A 22043-nucleotide genomic window follows, 5' to 3' on the forward strand; every position below is an offset into this window, starting at 1 on the left:
TATTTTGGACATGAGGTCAATAGTTTGTGTTTTTGTTTTTTTTTTAGTTTTTATTTGTTTTGTTTCGTTAATCAAGAGGGGGAACATGCCATAGATAATGTTTATACTGAAAGCAAATCAATGTAAGTGATCCTACATACACTGATCCCATCTCAGCTAATGTGATGTCATGACAAAACACGGACTGATAATCATCAAAAGCAATATTTTTATTAAAAGCCTAATTTTTATTTTCATTTTCATCTTATAGTAAGATTACATCAACTTCCTTTATGAGACATATGGCTTCATCAGATTCTGCAGTTTCAACCTAAAGTTTCTTTTGTTATGAAGCCAACATGAAAACCACACAGTTCAGACAGTCTTTAAAATTCCATATTTTTATTCCAAAATGTAAACCAGAAAATTGGGACTAATGGTGTGTAACTGATATTTCACATCTCTGCCCTTGTTTCTGGCAGCTCTTTCCTCTCCACCTTGGAAACATCAGCCACAGAACACATGCAGCAGTATAATTAAAGCAGCAACAGTATCCACAATGCCTTGGTTCTCTTTCTGAATTATTTATTCCCTTCCACCACTGGGGTTACAGCCATTCTCCCTAAGCTAAGAATGGGACGTGATTTGGGTACTGAAATCACAACCTCAGGTGAAAATCTCATTACAGCTTTCAACTGTGTATTCTCATCCCAGTCATCTACGTTCTTTAAGTTTGGTTTTTCAGATCCCTCAAATGGAAATCGCTTTTTCTTCCTTGGGAGGTGAATGCATTTGATGAGCAATATAATGATAGTGGTAAGCATTCTGATCCACAGAAGAAGACTGCACTCTGACATTTGATAGCTACGCAGCCTTAGACTGGCTATCTCCTTCTCAATGTGCTCCACAAAATTGGGATAACAAACACATCCAACCTATTTATCATTCAAGGTCTCTTCAACCTGTGATGGACCAAGCACTATTCCAGATTTTTAAAAGGTTACAGGATTATATGAGATGATATGGAGAGTGATAACAATATTTAAGGAAGTGTGTTTTTTAGTATTTACTTATTCGTTTATGGCACTGGTGGGTCTTAGTTGCGGCACACAGGATCTTCGCTGAGGCCCAGGGACTTCTCTCTAGCTGTGGCACGAGGGCTCTAGAGCACACAGACTCGGAGCTGTTGCGGTGCATGGCCTTAGTTGTACTGCAGCATGTGGGATCCCAGTTCCCCTACCAGGGATCAACCTGCATGCCCTGCACTGGAAGGCAGATACCCAACCACTGGACCAACATGAAATACGACCATGTATCAGCTCCCTTTCTTTTAAGGACTTTCTGTATTTTCTGTCCTTGCCAAGCTCCCCAACTGTAGTGAATACTGCTGTGCCCCATTGTTAGGCTTGATCACTTAACTCGCTCTGACCAGTGGAAGCTAGTAGACACGAGGCCCTAATAAAAGCTTTAAGTGTGCTTTCTTTTTCTAACCCTCTGACTTAAAAACAGAATGTGTCAGACAAGGATTTGGTCCATCAGCTTGGGTCCCAGATAGATAGGACATACAGAACAGATATATAGTTTGGAACTACATGGAATTATGGGGCTTCCCTGGTAGCTCAATGATAAAGAATCTGCCCACCAATGCAGGAAGATGCAGGTTTGGTCCTCAGGTCAGGAAGATCCCCTGGAGTAGGAAATGACAACCCACTCCAGTGTTCTTGCCCAGGAAATCCCAAAGGACAGAGAAGCCTGGTGGGCTACAGTCCATGGGGTCACAAAAGAGTCAGACACAACTCAGTGACTAAAACAATTAAAACAACATAGAATTATACGGAGATATGAACAAGAAGAGTGTATGTTTGCTGTTATTTTTCTATGCCAACTGACACACTTGAGAGCAAGAAATAAATGCTACTGGTTATAAGCCACTGAGATCTGGCTTTCAACAGAGGCTGACATATAGTATCTTACATACCTAATTAATATTTTAGCAATAGTAATAATAAACTAAAATACATAAGCACTTAAAAAAACAGACATCTCTCCACCTATCCACCCATCTATCCAATAGATGCTTATTAAGTACTACTATGCACCAGTTACCGTTTATACTACAAGGTACAGCAGTGGTCAAATAAAATCCCTGCTCTCATGCAACATTATTATGGGAGAAAATCAAATTTGACTATAAGGTGATGATAGGTGTTGTGGAGAAAAACAGGAGATGGAAAATGTCAGGTAAAGAGATAAGAAGAGATGTGTGTATGTTTGAGAGAGAGGCGGGGTATAAGTTGAGAGAAGGTTTTCCTAGAGAAGAAATTCTCTAGCAGTGATCAGAAAGAAGGAGGTGAAATGGATATCTGGAGGAAGCACATTCCAGGAGGAGGGGTAAGCAGGTATAAAAGGCCTGAGGCATAAGGGAGTTGCAGTAATCAAGGACCACTTAAGAGGTCTTATCATTGAGGGACGTCAATTAGAAGCACATTGGTCAGGACTTCCCTGGTGGTTCAGTGGTTAAGAAATCACCTGCCAATGCAGGTGACATAGGATTGATTCCCAGTCCTGGAGGATCCTACACGCTGTGGGGCAACTAAGTCCATGAGTCACAACTAATGCAGCCAACGCACCTAGAGCCCGTGCTCCACAACAGGAAGCCACTGCAGTGAGAAGCCTGCATACCTCAACTAGAGAGTCGCCCCTATTCACCGCAACTAGAGAAAGTCCATGTGCAGCAATGAAGAGCCAGCACAGACAAAAATTAAACAAATAAATTTTTAAAAAGAAGGTGCTTTCAAAAAAAAGCACAGTGGTAGAAGGTAAAGACAGAGCCATATATGACAGTGCCAGTCATTTACTCCTTGGATGTTATTGTAAGAAGTTTGGCTTTTGTTCTGAATGAGATGGATGTCATAGCAAGGCTCAGGTTAGGGTGACATGAGCTTATGTAAGTTTGAAAAGGATCATTCTGGCTGCTGTTATGAGAAGAGATTATATGGTTCAAGGGTAGAAGCAGAGAGATCATTTAAAAAGCAATCACAAAAATCTATACAGAGACACTGGTGATTTGGACCAAGAGGAGAGACGCAAGGAAAATGAGAAGTGGAGTATGGATACACGTGTAGCTAGTGGTTGATCTAATTTGTTGATGAAGTATAAGCAACTAGAGATAAATTGTCATTCACTGAGACAAGAAGGGAAGCAAAAATTATAGGATTGAGGAGACAATGGGTCATCAAAATTTTACTTTTACACATTGAGGGATAAAAGTAAACTTGTTGAATTCTGATTTTATCCTTACTGGCCTTCCAGAGAGGGGTTTGACTCTGCAGAGTTCCATGGAAACTGCTACACTGAGGATGATAATTAACCCTGCCAGAATCATGAGCCGGAAAATTGGAGCTGGGGCATGTAGCTACAGCAGAAAGCACTGGAATCCAGCCCTCTGATTATGTCTGGGAAGGGGTAGATACTCTGATGGACCATTGCATGTAAAGTTTTCAGCATATGAAAAGGCTCTTCTTGGATTACTGCAATTGATTTTTAAACTACCAAACCTCTGATCACTCTGAGGAGGAGACGGTGCTTCTTCTTGTCATGCAATTAAAAAGTCTACAGTCTCAATCCCAAAATCACCTTCCAAGAGCTTGATACCTACCCCACTAGATCACTATGCACTGCTGGAATGAGTTTCCCTTGGGGCGTGTTTGTTTTAGGTTATTTCCCTAGTTATCTTTGAGATGCTCATTACATCTAAGTTTGGATACTGAATAGGTTGTTAGTATCCAAGTCTGGAGTCCAGCCTTCTTGGGCTTCCCTGGCAGCTCAGTTGGTAAATAATCTGCCTGCAATGTGGGAGACCTGGGTTAGATCTCTGGGTTGGGAAGATCCCCTGGAGAAGGGAAGAGCTACTCACTCCAGTATTCTGGCCTGGAGAATGCCTGTATAGTCCATGGCATCTCTAAGAGTCAGACATGACTAAGTGACTTTCACTTTCTTTCTGGAGTTTGGGGTGGTGGGGGCGAAGTTTGAGGATGGAGATATAAATCTGGAATAAATACATTAGTTTTTTAATGGAAGGAAGTCTATAACTTGGAAAGGAAATGGCTGGCAGCAATCCTCAGGAATGTTTAAAGTGCAGCCTGAGAGTAAGACATCACTGAAGGTAACTGAATGGTTACTAAAGTGTCCAAAACAATGTAATTACAAAGCAATCAGTTCAGTTATTATAATTGCTCCCCCCCACCCAATATGATAGAATTACTGTTTAACCTCGGACACATTTTCCTAATACTTTGAATGGGATGGGATGTATACACAACTGATTCAAACCTCTTTACTATGTTTGCAAAGAGTTTGAAGAATTACAAAGATTTGCAACCTTTTCCAGGGTTAATATATTAAGAGAATAGAGAGAAGTGCAAATACTTTTGGAATATTTCTGGAAATGAAATATTGATTTCCTTGGAAGTTCTATTCAAGTAAACAGGCTTGAAAGCACTCATACATTGAAATATCCTTCCTTACCAGGGTAGAGAGTGCAGTCCATGAATGACAAATCATCAATTGCAATGTCTCCAGTAAAGCCATCTCCCACTGAAGCCTCCACTGAAATCTAAGGACAATATAAGAAACTTGTTGATATTGTGAAGGAAATTCATTTATGGATACACATGGTTGAAAAAGAATTCAGAATTTACCTAAAGACAATCTCCTCTTCTGAACCATTAAAATCATACTTTGTAAAACTCTCCATAAGCAGGCATCTTGTCTCTCTACCAAATACTTCCAGTCATAGGAAGCGCCACACCTTACTGGGCCCATTATATCCACGAAGCCCACTTTCACCCTGCTTCTGGTCAAAGTTTTGATTTTTTGAGATTTCAGTGTATCAGACTGATATCTACTTCTTTATAACTTTCCATCATTAATTCTAGACTTGTCTTGCTTTCCTCCGAGCCTTTAAGGCAAATTACTGAACCTCTGCCCAGCGTTGCCCTAGTAGTTCATCTGTTTCCAAGGTTAAATCTCTTCATCCTTCAAGAAACCCAATTTGTTGCCAGAGGTACTTGCTAGACTGCACATTGTGAAGAGCTTTAAAATTTTTCTCACATCGACCTTATTCTGTAACACTTTATGAAACCGGCTAATCGTTATTAGATCTCCTTCAGAACCACATTAATCACAGTGAACTCAGATGACATCGGTGCTGTTATACGAGCTGCAATTCCACTGCAACTCCAGTAAAATATGAAATACTGACAAACCACGATAGTATATGGCAGATTGTAATTAGGGCTGAGCTTTACTATAGCAGAATTAATCATGATGAATTATTTTAATACTCATGCAAATATGTTGCACACTTACTAGGAATTCTGCTATATAATGAAGAACAGTAAGCAAACTCAAAAAAGCACATTCCCTTTTTCTACTAGTATAGGAATATATGTTTCTGTTTCATTTTTCCTCACAAATGCTATATATGGAAATTGAAATTTTATTTCATTCTTCAAATTCTATCCTCCATTAAAAGTTGTTTCATACATTATTCATGCCCTAAAGAAGATAATTAAAAAGGTCAAATTACTGACTGTAAGCCTCTTGACATCTTCCACCAGCTTTCTAGATTTTCTCCAGAATTACTAGAATTTTCTCCCTGATATGTCACTAAGGAAATTAATCAATTTGGAAAAGGTTTATGCATTCAACTAATGGGCAAATATAGTCCACCTAACACTGCCTGAATAACAGGAAGTCGCCTGCTGTTTCAAAATGGATCACTGCAAATATAAAATGCACCCTTCTTTTCACCACCAGCACGATTAAAAGAAAACATTACAGGGGGAGAAAAGAGGAACACAATTGTATTCTAATAAACAAACAAAAAGCCAGCAGTCAGAATTTGACAGAACACACTGTAATAAAATCTCTCTTATTTTATAGAAAATAAAAAGAGCAGTTGGGTGAACAGTAAGAAAAAAGGTGTAAGGACTGATTAATAACTATACATTAATTAATTACTAATACATTCATTGGATCAATATTATTGCAATACAACAGAGGACATGGTAACAAGAGGCTCAGAAGATGTAAGTAAAAGGAAAAATTAGGATAAATAAAAATAAGCATTACTAACTTGGCTACACTGCTCATGCTTATCTTGCTTTATTCGTGAGAAGGAATAGAAAATTGATATAATAGAATCTCAAGTCTATGATAAGCACAACTGTACATATAAATATCTATAAGCTAACTATATCACACATAGCTCCATTCAAGTGGGTGGGTGGGCTCAAGTGTCCCAAAGCATTCCTTTTGTTGTCTTTATATAGTCACAAATTCAAGAATTGGCCATTTGAGAAAGTCACAAACTCTCTCATTTACAGTCCACACCAGGTAAGCAGCATTTGTGAGTGGATGCTGTCTATACAAGGAGTATTTGCATTAGGGTTACTTCACATTACACAATAAGCATTTTGATATTGTTTCTACTAGCACTGTCAGTGGGAAGACACAGATATAATCCATGGCAGAGGACAGTTGGGTCTTGCTCTAAGACAAAAATTAACCATAATTTTTACCGAAATATCTTCAATTTCCTAACCTCTAAATGGTAGCATCCTTGAGAAAGAATGAACAAAAATTTCAAGCTGAGATACTAAAAAAGTCAATTTGCATATATAACTGCAGTCTCAGCCTCTTTTGAATATTTAATTAAGGCAGACATTTAAAAAGCTTACTTGATAATCATATCTTGAGAAAAAGTCATGAATGTTAAAGTTCAATTCTACTTCTGTCCTGTATTTATTTCAGTCTTGCAAAAAGCTTTGCAAATTATCCTTAGAAACTAGTCACAAGAAAGAGCAAACCCAAGTGTCTCTATTCTGGAAAATTCACTTTCTCTCTTGGTGTTTTTCCCAGAATAAATGGAAGGCTGTTAAAACACTAATGTTATTGTATGCAAGGCAGTATTGCCACTCTGGACATTAGGGAAGCCAAATTTTCCTCCTAAGTTTCATTAGCACCTTACTGAATGACTTAAAAAGCAACTGAAAATTCCAGTTCGATCTGAATGACCTGCATTATCTGCAGAGGCCAATTCTACTTACATGAGAACTACTACTGGCTTGAAAATTTTATAAAGTAATCCAGCCCTTTTTAGTTGTTCTTTTCATGGGCTGTTGCATGCTCCAAATAAAGATGGAGTGGCCTTGTCAGCTATATTGGAAATTTTAGCTCTAATGTAGCCAAAAACTCTTATATTAATAAGCCTCTAGAGACTTGTCTAAATAGATTCTTTTCCATATTGAGGAAACCAAGTTATTCACCAAAGTGTTTACATGATATAAAACTAATCATTCATATGTAAGACAGAATTTAATATTTTTTACCAAAATACCTTCAATTTCCTAACATATGCATATTAATTCATAAATGATTTATATACATGTATATATATTATGTATGTACATATATATACATGTACATATGTACATATACACATACACATACTCTATTAACTCAAAGGAAAAATGGAATGGAGTCAGCCTGCCACTTAGTTTAACCACCCTGCATTGGGAAAAAAATTACAAAATTCCAGGATAATATATATCCATTTTTAATATAACTCATCTTCAGAAAGATTTGAAATTCTTGCTTAAAATTTATAAAAAGCACAAATCCTGTGTGGAGCAACTAGAATTCCAATGCATTGATGATAGGAATTCAAAATGATACAGTCACTATGAAAAATAGTTTGGCAGAAATAAACCCGTGCACTTAATGATAAATTAATGAGTGACAAAGGAGGTAAGAATATACAATGGAGAAAAGATAGTCTCTTTATAAGTGTTTCTGGGAAAATTGACAGCTACATGTTAAAGAATGAAATCATAACATTCTCTAACACTATATACAAAAATAAACTCAAAATGGATTAAAGACCTGAGATCAGAAACCATAATAGTCCTAGAGGAAAGCATAGGCAGAACACTCTGCGACAAAAATCACAGCAATATTTTTTTTGAAATCTGTCTTCTAAAACAAAAATAGAATAAAAAGATAAACACATTGGGCCTAGTTAAACTGAAAAGCTTTTGCACAGCAAAGGAAACCATCAGCAAAATGAAAAGAAAACCTTTTGAATGGGAGAAGATTTTTGCAAATGATGTGACCTACAGGGAGTTAATATCCAACATATATAAACAGCTTCTACAACTTAACATCAGGAAAACAAACCACCTAATTTAAAAAAAATGGGCAGAAGAGCTGAATTTTCCTAAGAGGAAATGCAGATGCCCAACACGCATAAGCAGAGATGCTCCACATCACTAAGCTTCAGGAGAATGCAAATTAGAACCATGATGAGATACCACCTCACACTCATCAGAACGGCTATCATCAAAAAGAACACAAGTAACAAATGTTGACTAGGATGTGGTGGAAAGGGAACCCTCCTGCACTGCTGCATGTGTACATGTGCTCAGTCATGTCCAAATCTTTGCAACCCCGTATACTGCAGCCCACCAGGTTCCTCTGTCCATGGGATTTTCCAGGTAAGAGTAGCGGAATGGGTTTCCATTTCCTTCTCCAGGGGTTCTTCCCAACCCAGGGACAGAACCCAAGTTTCCTGCATCGGCATGTGGATTCTTAACCACTGAGCCACCTGGGAAGCCCTCCTACACTGTTGGTGGGAATGTAAATTGGCACAGCCACTATGGAGTTTTCTCAAAACACTAAAACTACCATACGACTCAGTTTATATATCTAAAAAAAAAAAATACCGTATTTCTTCTTGTCAGGCTTCACAATATATGGATTGGTAAGAATTTGGTTTTTCTGGGCAAATCTACTTTGGCATTGTGCCAACTGTTCCCCTGGTTACCAAGAAGGAAAAAAAGTCTTCCCTGTCCTGGCGTTTCTCATCATCAATGACAGAAGAGACTAAATGGTGATGGTTCAGTCCTTGTGAACTTAGTTTAACCCCAACAGTGCTTTCAAGTAGAAAAGTGAAAGTGGCTCAGTTATGCCCAACTCTTTGCAACACCACGGACTATACAGTCCATGGAATTCTCCAGGCTGGAATACTGGATTGGTTAGCCTTTCCCTTCTCCAGGCGATCTTCCTAACCCAGGGATCGAACCCAGGTCTCCCACGCTGCAGGTGGATCCTTCACCAGCTGAGCCACAAGGGAAGCCCAAGAATACACATATTGGAGTGGGTAGCCTATCCCCTCTGCAGCAGATCTTCCCAACCCAGGAATGGAACAGGGGTCTTCTGCATTGCAGGCAGACTCTTTACCAACTGAGCTATAAGGGAAGCCTGTGTCAAGTAGAATAGGTTGCCAAATACTTCTTAAAAAAAATTTTTTTTCTTGATGTGGACCATTTAAAAAGTCTTGTTTGAATACATTATTGCTTCTGTTTTATATTTTGGCTTTTCAAGGTCTCAGCTTCACAATCGGGGATCACACCTGCACTCCCTGCATTGGAAGGCTAAGAAGTCTTAACCATTGTACCACCAGGGAAGTCCCAGCAAATACTTCTAAGACAGGATGTTTCTCAAGAAGATACTGCCTGCAGTTGCTGCAGTCCCCATTACTCCCTATCAAACGTTAACTCTAAGGCTGAAAGTCAGTTGCCATTAATTATTTTACACCCGAACCAATTCTCTTAATTCACATCCCTTGCCTGGTTTCCATGGGCACTTGGGTTTGCAATTCCTTGTGCATGCTGGTTAGGTTAGAAACCATGAAGGGTCTGAGACTTGATCCTACTTTCAAGCTAACAAGTTAGGCTGTCACTGTTTCATATACATACACTGAGAGAAGATACAAGAGATTGACTTAGAGAGATGGCAAAAAACATCAGCCAGAGAAATGTCTTCCATTGCTTTCCCACTTCCTGCAGGGGAAACATATGTGCCAGTCTTTTTTCTGCCTGAGTGGTGGGCTGCATCATAGAAGAAGAACCCCAACATTAGGAGATTCCAGCTGTTAGAAGCTACTGGCACAACTGAAGGACAAGGAGGAGGAGGAGGTGGTGACACAGGAGGGAAGGAAGGGGATGGGCTCTAGGTAGGTTAAGTAACTGTGGAACACAAGCAAATGTCTCAGGGTAAACTCTATGCAATAGATTATTTGCTCAGAAGCTGAGCAACACAGGACATACAAAATGCACGGAGCAGCCTAGGTGGGAGGGGAGTTTGGGAGAGAATGGATACATGCATATATATGGCTGAGTCACTGTGCCGTGCACCTGAAACCATCACAACATTATTAATCGGCTATACCACATATAAAATTAAAAAACATTTTTTTAAATGCATGGAGAACTGTCTCCCAATGGGGAAGTTGGACAGTATACTTAATTTGTGGAAGTATGATAATCCCTTCATGTATGTAAAAACTGAAATATTTATCTAAATTCAGCCTCCTTTCCTCTTATACCTCATTTTATACTTTTCTGAACTGAATGAGAGTAACTTGTTAGAGTCTCTCAGAGATGGTTATCCACCTGCTGTTGGCCCAGCTCCTTTTCTACCCACAAAAATCTTTTCCCATGAAAGCTGCTGCTATATTAACAGTAGAGATTTTTTAAAATTCAAGAAGCAAAGAATGGGGTTGAAGAAATAAGGTCACTGAAAACTTCATACAAGCTTCCTTATTCAGATAAAAATTTTTTTCTATTATTCTTCTTGAATGAAAAAGACAGAAACCTAAAATAAAAAAAACTCTGTGTATTCAGGTCACATTATTTGGATTTGCTTTCCACGGTTTTTAAAGGATTGGCAAGCCACAAAGCTTATTTCTGATACTCTTCTCTCTATACCATTTTAGATGTACAGGAAGAGTCAAAATTTGGGCAAGTTTTTTTCCTCCCTGCCAATTCTTAACAGTGCCTTTCTGGAACTTGCCTAACTAGATTTTAAAAGGGATAAATGTTGATCAATTTGAAATTAATTTGCTGCTTGAAACTGGACACATTCACATGCTATATTAGAGCATCCTCCAGGGACTCATCTAGACCATAACCCATTACACATCTCATCAATTATGTGAATGAAGACAAATAGTTCTCAATTTCTCTAGTTCTAAGAATTTATACAGAACCAATTTGATTGGTGGTTACAAAGAAGCATTTAATTGAAAAAAGCCTGGTCAGTATCAGAGAAAAGTGATGCAGGTTTGGAATTATTGACTTAAAAGTTCAGAAAACTGTGGTTTTATTAAAATGATTCAATAAGATATAATAGAATTTTAACAGAATGCGATGTAATACTGTCTGAGTGACTGGTTCACATGTGCCAAAATCATTTAAGAAGCATAGTGTTGAAATTCTTAAAGGTTATCTTTTTTTCAATTAAAACTCATTTTTTATCCTCCATACTATTAAAAATAATATTTAAAGGTAAAGGAGTAGAACCACAGTTTATTATTTTGAAATCACATGCCCTCTCAATCTCCTTGTGAAAGGATAAAGCTCCAAAGCTACCCGCTACCTCCATGTGGGTACTTCTTAAAACTGATGTAGACAGAAAGTGAGAAAAATCGGGTCACGCATTTAAACTCCAACAATAACACACATCTGTCCTTTGCCCTGCTTCCGCATCTCATAACATCCAGCCCGTGATGACTGTGAATTAAAAAATCCCATTTCAAGTCTCAGTTTTAGATTATTACTTCCTCAGAGAAGCCTTCCTTGATCACTCAAGTTGAAGCTATTTTCCTTTAACAACGTCTCATTTTAATGATTTTGTTACCTGATTTGTAAGTATATTGTTATGCATGCATTTCAATGTCTGTCTCTTCTTGGAGACTTTAAGGACAAGTGACATGAGGCTCGCTGAGGGACACACAAAGCTGTATGCACCCAGCACCTGCACCCTGATAAGCATGCGGTGAGAGTTGATTATTACAGGGAAAAACCAAACTAATTTCAACTAAAACTATACGTGTTACTCTTGATGCCTTACTTCATTGCCCACATTTCCTTTCCTTTTAAAAAAAAAAAAAAAAAAAAAACTTATTTGGTTGTGCCCGCTCTAAGGTGTGGCATATACAATCTAGTTCCTTGACTAGGGATCCAACCTGGGTCCCCCTGCTTTGGAAGCATGGAGTCTTAACCACTGAACTACCAGGAAAATCCCCAGCTGGTGTTTTCTAAATGCAACTTAAGAGAAAAAATAGGCCTCCTGATGCCATTTACACAATAAACTTGAATGAACAGTCACACTTACATCTCCAGGTATTATTAAAATAAATTCAGATATTAAATAATGGTAACACCTAATTTAGACATCATTTAATCCACTATCTCCTAAACTTGTCTCACCATCAGAATCACCAAAGGTTTCTATTAAAAGTGCAGATTCATAGGACTCTCTTCTGGGGCTTCTGATACAGTGCATGAGAGAACTTGTATTTTTTTTTAATGCTCCAGATGTTTTGATAATTAAGAAAATTTGGGAACTACTAATCCAATCCAAATTCTGTGTTTCAAAGATTAAAGTGGATTCCCAAAGAAATAAAGTTCTTTATAAGATAACTGAGACACCTCACCATACACACATACAAATGCCTCAGAGATGAAAAGTATTCTGCCCAATAACGGAGATAAGACGTAGTAAATGAATGCCACTTGAACCAGTTTCTGTCCACACAGTGCTACCAGGAGAATGTAAATTATGCACAGACTTATTTTGTTGCTCAAAAGGAAAATTTTTCCTGAACTCTGGAGGATCTCTAGCTGTATTTTGTAGCTTCCTGTATGTCAACTAAAGCCTTGAAGGAAAAATTATTTTTAATTTTGATATATAAACGCCCTATAAATTTCTACTTCCTAAGAATCCATTCTATTTTCTCTAGTTCTCTACCATCACCTATTCTATACCTAAAATTACCACTGCATCTCATAGTCAGCCCTCAGTATTCAAGCTTAAGTGCATTAGGGTGAGCCTCCTTAAATGGCAAAATTTCAATACTGAAACAAAATTAAAACTAGTACAATACGGAAGCCACTTAGTGTAGGGTTCACTTACACCTGCTTTTCATCCCCAAGATTTAAGTCTGTATTGAATTTGTTATAATATTGCTTCTGTTTTGTGTTTTGGTTTTTTGGCCACAAGGTATGTGGGATCTTAGCTACCTGACCAGGGATTGAACTTGCACCCCTTGCATTGCAAGGCAATGTCTGAACCACTGGAGCGCTAGGGAAATTGCCATCCTCAGGATTTTTTAATGTATTTCTTTCTTCTACTTTTTTATTGGAATATAATTGCTTTACAATGTTAGTTTCTGCTGAACAATGAAATGAATCAGCAATATACATACATAGCAAGTTTACTGTTAGAAATCAACAGTCACTCGAATGTACTGAAAAGTCAGCTAAATTGGATGAGATTTAACTCATTGCTCTGTCTGGATCATCCCAGTTCATGGAGCCTCTGCGGCAGGTACAGACAGGCGGCCACTAATCAGGGACAGTTGTCCTTGCTCTTAACTCACACCCAAGGCCACAAGTTTTCATATTTGTTAAAAAGACCAAGATACAGAATGACGAGTTTACATTTTTTTTTCTGGTGGGTAGATGAGCTTTTTAATAACTGCCAAAGGAAGTCTAAACTCTACATATATACAGCTTGCTTTCTGAGTTGCATATTCACATCTGCTGGTTCTATAGAAAATGCAAGTAAGCAATGGCCTCAAAAAAGTCATTAGCTCTAGAGCTTTCTTCATTTTGAATCCCGTGGAAACGAAAGCTTCACCTATCACTAATCTCTTAAAAATTAATTTCACATGAAATTGTCTAAGTAAGCAAGGGAAGGTAAGGCACCTGAGAAAGCAATCAGTGGAGGAATAAAAGTAGAAAATCATATGTACTGACAGCATGATGTCACGTGGTAATAAAAAAAAAATACCACCTAAAGTCTTAAATCCTGCATTAAAGGATCATTTTTAAAAACTAGACTGTTTTGGACACATTTTAGATAGGAGAATTGAAAGTCATACATACAGATTATTAAAGTGTTTCCTTCAGTGTAATTTTAGTATAGGACATTCACTTTCATATAATTCTTAAGAGTCAGAGATTTAAAAGGCAAGGTTGCTCTGTCAAACCCTCAGTTTCATGCTCTTTGCATCTCCTCCATCCGTGTGTTAGCGACCTCTTTTCAACCTATTCTGTCAATCCTTCTGAAAATATATATTTTGTTTTCACCTCATCAGAAAACCATTACTCCACATCCTACCTGTCTGAGCAAGCAGAAGACTGGTTGTGGCCCAAGCTTGTTTTTACTATATATTTCTAAACCAAGATGATTGGGAAGAATTGATACAATTCCCAATATACTTTTCAGTTAACAATCAGTGTGATCTGACTCCAGGGTAAGACAAAAAAGGCCTGAAAGCACGGTCTAACTATGCCTTTCTAACAGACCTAAATAAATCATAAAGCAGAAATACTCAAAAGTTACATTCAAATTGGTAATGTGGCAACATAAGAAAAACAAAGAATCATACCTAAGGATGACATACAACATACCAGTCCATTCTGAAGGAGATCAGCCCTGGGATTTCTTTGGAAGGAATGATGCTAAAGCTGAAACTCCAGTACTTTGGCCACCTCAGGCAGAGTTGACTCATTGGAAAAGACTCTGATGCTGGGAGGTATTGGGGGCAGGAGGAGAAGGGGACGACAAAGGATGAGATGGCTGGATGGCATCACTGACTCGATGGACGTGAGTCTGAGTGAACTCCGGGAGTTGATGATGGACAGGGAGGCCTGGTGTGCCGTGATTCATGGGGTAGCAAAGAGTCGGACACGACTGAGCAACTGAACTGAACTGAACCGAAGGATGAACAACAATTCTACTTCTATTATAATATTAAAGTGTATAATGATCTTGTGAACTCCATAGTGGCTTTCTGCAAAGATCAGGACTCAACAAAGTCATAACTTAGGTGTTTTTTTTTCCTCCCTTTTAATTGGAGGCTTTATTTTTTAAATGTTTGTTTTCTCAACTGGAACACCCCATTTGTTGTTGTTTAGTCACTCAGTCATCTCTGACTCTTTGTGACCCCATGGACTCCTCTCTCCATGGGATTTCCCAGGCAAGAATACTAGAGTGGGTTGCCATTTCCTTCTCCAGGGGATCTTCCTGACCCAGGAATAGAACCCATGTCTTCTGCATTGGCAAGCAGGTTCTTAACTGCTGAGGCACCAAGGAAACCCAACAACAAAAGTTGCTTTCATTCTACCATGACTCCCTTGAGTAGTCCAGAGACCAACACTGTGGTTCATGACATCTAAAATATTTTTCACCTTGCTCTTAACAAGAAAAGTCTGCAAATGGCTGATACAGATTAAAAATATTTTGCCTGTCAGAATCAATAACAATTAAAACGTCCTTTTATAATCTTTCATTTTTTAAACTATGTACTTATTTAAATTAAAAAATGTAAAAATATCTCAACAAATCACTTAATACTAAATAATTTAGACTGAACTATTTTAAAGCTGCCTTTTTTAGAAACTTAGAAACTTACTTCCTTTCTATCAAAGTAAAGTTTAAGAATCTGTGCTCAATTTAGTTCCAAACCTGGAAAAAAAAATCTGTTAGGAATATTTGTAGATCCTTTCAATTTTAAAAGCCTTTGATAAACTTTTGAAATATAAAATGTATTTCATGTACTCTATTCTTACATATAACCTGGGGTGAGTGTTACTCTTAGGTGAAGCATACAAAAAGGAAAGGTAAAAGTTTGTGAAAAGATTTTGAAGTATTTGGGAAAATTACAGTGAAATCCATAAAGCCAAATTTTCTATATAGCAATCTTCCATTTTATATGTGTTTGGCGGTTTTAGAGGTAGGAGTATAGATTTTGGAGATATAAATAGAATATCAAACTATCTTCCCTAATATTGAAAGTAAATATTTTGAGAATTTAGGAAGGAAGGAAGGAGGAGGAGCAGAGTGAGATACAAAAGGAAGGAAGGCAGCTTAAAAGGATGACTTAGCAGCTTGGCTGTCTCTGTGATGGAACCTCATGGGCCTTCTGAGGAGCTGAATGAAATGGTCTAAGAAGGAAGGGCTTCATCCCATACTGGTCATGAAGTGGGTCCCAGGGCATGAACTTTCCCACACTCCTGGGCAGCACCTGTACGAACATCCCACCTCCTAAACAACAGAAGCCATGAGCTGTGGGCCAGTGCAGGCCCACAGGACCTGGACCTGGAATAGGACCCAGGTTCGGGTCCTATTACACCCGAACAGAGTGGTTCAAGCCCTAGTGGAAGTTTATGAAGAACTGGCTGTTACAGCAGAAGGTAAAATAAAATATGTGCCCGAAAGATTGAGAACTGGTGCCCAGGTATCCAAAACAGGGTCCCATTCACCTTAAGTGGGAACTAAGAAACATTTTCCTTCGCCTTATAAGAAATGCAGACCTGTACCTTTTAAGAACATCTAGGTTAATTAATGGAGAAGGCAATGGCACCCCACTCCAGTACTCTTGCCTGGAAAATCCCATGGACGGAGGAGCCTGGTAGGCTGCAGTCCATGGGGTCGAGAAGAGTCGGACACGACTGAGCAAATTCCCTTTCACTTTTCACTTTCATGCATTGGAGAAGGAAATGGCAACCCACTCCAGTGTTCTTGCCTGGAGAATCCCAGGGACGGGGGAGCCTGATGGGCTGTCATGACTGAAGTGACTTAGCAGTAGCAGCAGGTTAATTAAGCACTACTTAAGCACATTGATGAGTCACCTAATTTTACCTACTCTGGTTTTCCCACTTTCAACATTTTCTCTGCATGAATCAATTCTATACTTTCAATTACAACCAGTATGTTGATTACCCCAAACCTCTTTTCACTCCATACTTCCCTAAACCTCAGACTTTTTTCCCTCAACCCTAAATTTGAGATTTTTTTTCCAAAAAGAAATGTCCCTCAGAGTTTCTGATGGCCCTCAAAGTTTTAAAATGTCTTTCAATAACTCCTCTTTCTACCTAAAACTTCCTCTCTTTTGCTCTCTGTTCTATATTTCAAATGATGGCTCCTACTGTTGTTACCACCAGAATCTTGAATTATTCTGGACTATTCCCCATCATTCACACCATACATGCAAGCCTCAGTGGCATTACTTTCTAAATATTTCTTGAATCCTTTTCATTCCATCTATATTAGCCCATATTCCCAGCTTAGGCTCTAGCTGTCTCCTACCTAAGCCGCATACATACGCATATACAAATACACACATACACACACACACACATATATACATGTATATAATTGATTATTTTTTAATGGTAAGCCCTACTTCAAAAATATTCTCCTCACAGCTAACAGAGTGATGGATCTGACAGTGATCCAAAAGTGGACCACTTTTGGATGGAGTGATCCAAAAGTGATGGATCACTTTTGATCGGCTCACTAAACTGATTAAGACCTTCAATGGTGCTCATTAGCTCATGGTTAGTATATGCATTTGTGACCATGACAAGTGAGTCATTCCCTGCTCTGGCTTCTGTCTACCTTCCTCTGCCTCTAACTTTATGCACCATGAACTACAGAAGTACTTGGTGGTTCTTCCAATCAGCATGCTGCTTCTCATCTGTATATATTTGCATCAGCTTCTGTGGCTCCTTAATCCTGACCCTCAGCCCCAACACAGGCCATCACCTATAGATACTGTATAGATACATAAATCGTACAACTCCTGCCTTGATATCACCATTCCTAGTCAAGATGTCACTCTTCTAAAAAAATAATTTTTATTGTAACTATTTGCTTGAGTATATCTGTCTCACTTTAGAATGTGAGCTCCATGAGGACAATGACCATCCACTACTTGTACTTGTATGCCACCAAGTAGCATAGTGCCTGAAGCAATGGAGGGCCTAAAATCAGTGAACAAATTAATACAGACATGAATTAGCACTTAAGTTAAAATTTACACAGAGAGATTATACCTACAAGTTAATTTTGTTATTTATGTTCCATTTCTTTCAGGAAATTAATGATTTACTTTTAGTATGCTCAACACATTTTTCTGATATTTAAAAAAAAAGAGGAACTAAATGGCTATCTCTAAAATATACAACAGTAGAGCTGTTGCTATCTACCAGTGGAATTTGAATTATCTGAAAAGAAATTTAAAACAAACTCTGATCTTAAGTGTGCATTCAGTTCACTTCAGTCACTCAGTCCTGTCCGACTCTTTGCAACCCCATGAACTGCAGCACACCAGACCTCCCTGTCCATCACCAACTCCCGGAGTTCACCCAAACTCATGTCCATCGAGTCGGTGATGCCATCCAGCCATCTCATCCTCTGTCGTCCCCTTCTCCTCCTGCCCCCAATCCCTCCCAGCATCAGAGTCTTTTCCAATGAGTCAACTCTTCGCATGAGGTGGCCAAAGTACTGGAGTTTCAGCTTTAGCATCAGTCCTTCCAAAGAAACACCAGGGCTGATCTCCTTCAGAATGGACTGGTTAGATCTCCTTGCAGTCCAAGGGACTCTCAAGAGTCTTCTCCAATACCACAGTTCAAAAGCATCAATTCTTCAGCACTCAGCCTTCTTCACAGTCCAACTCTCACATCCATACATGACCACAGGAAAAACCATAGCCTTGACTAGACAGACCTTTGTTGGCAAAGTAATATCTCTGCTTTTGAATATGCTATCTAGGTTGGTCATAACTTTCCTTCCAAGGAGTAAGCATCTTTTAATTTCATGGCTGCAATCACCATCTGCAGTGATTTTGGAGCTCAAAAAAATAAAGTCTGACACTTTCAACTGTTTCCCCATCTATTTCTCATGAAGTGATGGGACCAGAGCCATGATCTTTGTTTTCTGAATGTTGAGCTTTAAGCCAACTTTTTCACTCTCCTCTTTCACTTTCATCAAGAGGCTTTTGAGTTCCTCTTCATTTTCTGCCATAAGGGTGGTGTCATCTGCATATCTGAGGTGATTGATATTTCTCCCGGCAATCTTGATTTCAGCTTGTGCTTCTTCCAGCCCAGCATTTCTCATGATGTACTCTGCAAAGAAGTTAAATAAGCAGAGTGACAATATACAGACTTGACGTACTCTTTTTTCCTATTTGGAACCAGTCTGTTGTTCCATGTCCAGTTCTAACTGTTACTTCCTGACCTGCATATAGGTTTCTCAAGAGGCAGGTCAGGTGGTCTGGTATTCCCATCTCTTTCAGAATCTTCCACAGTTGATTGTGATCCACACAGTCAAAGGCTTTGGCAGAGTCAATAAAGCAGAAATAGATGTTTTTCTGGATTTTCTTGCTTTTTCGATGATCCAGCAGATGTTGGCAATTTGATCTCTGGTTCCTCTGCCTTTTCTAAAACTAGCTTAAACATCAGGAAGTTCACAGTTCACGTATTGCTGAAGCCTGGCTTGGAGAATTTTGAGCATTGCTTTACTAGCATGTGAGATGAGTGCAATTGTGTGGTAGTTTGAGCATTCTTTGGCATTGCCTTTCTTTGAGATTGGAATGAAAACTGACCTTTTCCAGTCCTGTGGCCACTGCTGAGTTTTCCAAATTTGCTGGCATATTGAGTGCAGCACTTTCACAACATTATCTTTCAGGATTTGAAATACCTTAACTGGAATTCCATCACCTCCACTAGCTTTAGGGGCTCAAAAACCATTGAAATTCATGGTAACAATAAAAGTTTAGGAAAGCTTTTTAGAATATGATGGGCTTCCCTGGTGTCTCAAATGGTAAACAGTCTTCCTGCAGTGCAGGAAACCTGGGTTCAATCCCTGGGTCAGGAAGATCCCCTGGAGAAGGAAATGGCAACCCAGTCCAGTATTCTGGCCTAGAAAATCCCATGGACAGAGGAGCCTGGCAGGCTACAGTCCATGGGGTCACAAAGAGTTGGACATGACTGAGCTTTTAACTTTTTTAAGATATGATAAAACTAAATTTAAGTTTCTTAATAAGAAGGATTTCTGTGACATACAACATGTAACAAGAATTGTAGAGTTCAATTATGAATGAAAAATGGAATTTCTAGAATTTTACAATTACAAATAGTTTATAGATCATTTTACTGTTCTGATGAAAAAATACATAATTAAAAGATTAAATAACATCCATAAAGTCACTAGATCCCTTAATGGAAAATTTAATCTTTAGAATCCAAGTATTCTAGCTCCTCACTTGATGTTACTTCCATTTTATCACATTGTTTCCCAAGTACTTTCTAAAAAATATTTATTTATTTCTGTGGCAGCACCAGGTCTTAGTTGCAGCACGTGGCATCTTCAGCCTTCCTTGTGGCATGCAAGATCCTTAGTTGCAGCATGTGGGATCTAGTTCCCTGACTAGGGATCGAACCCAGGCCCCCCTGCGTTCAGAGCACATGGTCATAGCCACTGGACCACCAGGGAAGTCCTGCCCAATACTTTTAAAAATAATAATTGGAAAACTACATTTGCTTTACATGTACAGCATAATATCAAGTTCAGTATAACAGCAAAACTATTATGTGTAATCTATTAAAGGCAAAACAATGAAATTTCATATAAAAATCATCTCAAAATAATTGAATATAACTAACCGGGTAATCTAACAGGAAAAGCTCTTATACAAAGATATTTTACTCCCAAAAAGGGAATATATTGAAAAAATAAGATAAATTATTTGTAAACATGATGAAATATAAGTTAATTCATTTTAATCCAAAGCTTTAATTTGAAGCAAATTGGCTTTCGAGTTATTCCCATTTTTTTTCACAATCTTGTTCTTCATTATATTACACTATGCTTCATATCAACTATAATCAATTTTTCATATTAACATGTGCTGAAAATACAAAGGGTCACCATGCTGAAAATAAGTAGGAAGAATATTTGTTTCTAACTAAATTGTTTAAGTTTCTTGCTAAGTTGTTTTTTTTTTTTTTTTTTAAAGCAGAATCATCTTATTCGAACACAATGATTCCCCTTCATCCTAAGAACTGGGATCTGTGAGGAAAAATAAGTATCAGCTTAAGGATGACAAAGTGTTAAAGATAAGGTGCTACTAACTGAAACTGCAGGGAGACATGCTGACTGCTTAACCACCTCATTCTCTACAACACTGAAAAGGCAAGAGAGAAAAGGGTGGGAGTCACATATTCGGATACTGACAGGACTGTATTTACTGAAATTCATCTTCATGCTTGCATATGTGCTTTTGATTATGGCTGATACAGCAAAAACTATAATACAAGAACTAGATCCCTATTTTTCAGTAATTATAATCTAAGTGCTAATGTTAGACTGATCATTTATATAAAGCTTATATCCATAATAGAATATTTTAGCTAACTATGTCTAAATAAACATCCCGTTTCACTCTGTGCAAAAAAGGCACACAATCATGTCACTTTGCTGTGATTTGAGTCCAAGAGAACTTTTGTTTCAAAGGCAATTTAGGTTGGTATTTAAGAACTTGAATTGTGGAACCACACTGCAAATCTTAAAAACCTGGTTCTATTACTCAGTGTCTTCAAACCCCTCTATTCTGACTTCATTTTAGACTTACAGAAAAGACACAAAAATAACACAAAGAATGCCCTATGTCCTTCCCCCTACTTCTCCTAATGTTGACTTTTACTGAGCAACCCTCATTTTCTCCAGGTAAGAGCACAGTCCTCCACTTAGTAGTTTGGGGATATTATAAAAAGATAACATACAAAATATAGCATCAGGCATATAGAGTGTTAAACTAAAGTTTTATCTATGTTTAACTAGTTTCTTTTCTATCTATATGTGTAAAGCTTTGGTAGAAATAGAGGCTAGAAGGAAAAACAGAGGAGGGGAAGCTGCTTGATCTGGCTTTGAGCTGCCAAAACTAATCAGGGTTAACAGCCAGAACTCACAGAAATAGGACTCATGCCAGATTCCCTGTAAAAATAGATCTGAGACAGAGATTTGGGTACAGAAATTTTCCTGGGTGAACTCACCTGGTACCAACAACTGGAGGGGAGTGAGAAAAGGAAGGACTGAATGGAGGGAGCAGTTGAGCTGTGATGCGGTCACAACAGAGGCCTCAGCCA

General features: G+C 38.3%; 1 protein-coding gene across 1 annotated transcript in view; it reads right to left on the minus strand.

The window, feature by feature from the left end:
- MALRD1 (MAM and LDL receptor class A domain containing 1) overlaps positions 1-22043 on the minus strand; it is a 570138-nt gene that overhangs the window by 409965 nt on the left and 138130 nt on the right. Inside the window, exon 19 of the mRNA XM_027560003.1 lies at positions 4507-4594. Coding sequence (XP_027415804.1) covers positions 4507-4594 — 88 coding nt within the window. The remainder of the gene's footprint in view (positions 1-4506; positions 4595-22043) is intronic.

The sequence above is a fragment of the Bos indicus x Bos taurus genome, chromosome 13 (assembly GCF_003369695.1).
Source record: "Bos indicus x Bos taurus breed Angus x Brahman F1 hybrid chromosome 13, Bos_hybrid_MaternalHap_v2.0, whole genome shotgun sequence".
Taxonomy (NCBI): Eukaryota; Metazoa; Chordata; class Mammalia; order Artiodactyla; family Bovidae; genus Bos; species Bos indicus x Bos taurus.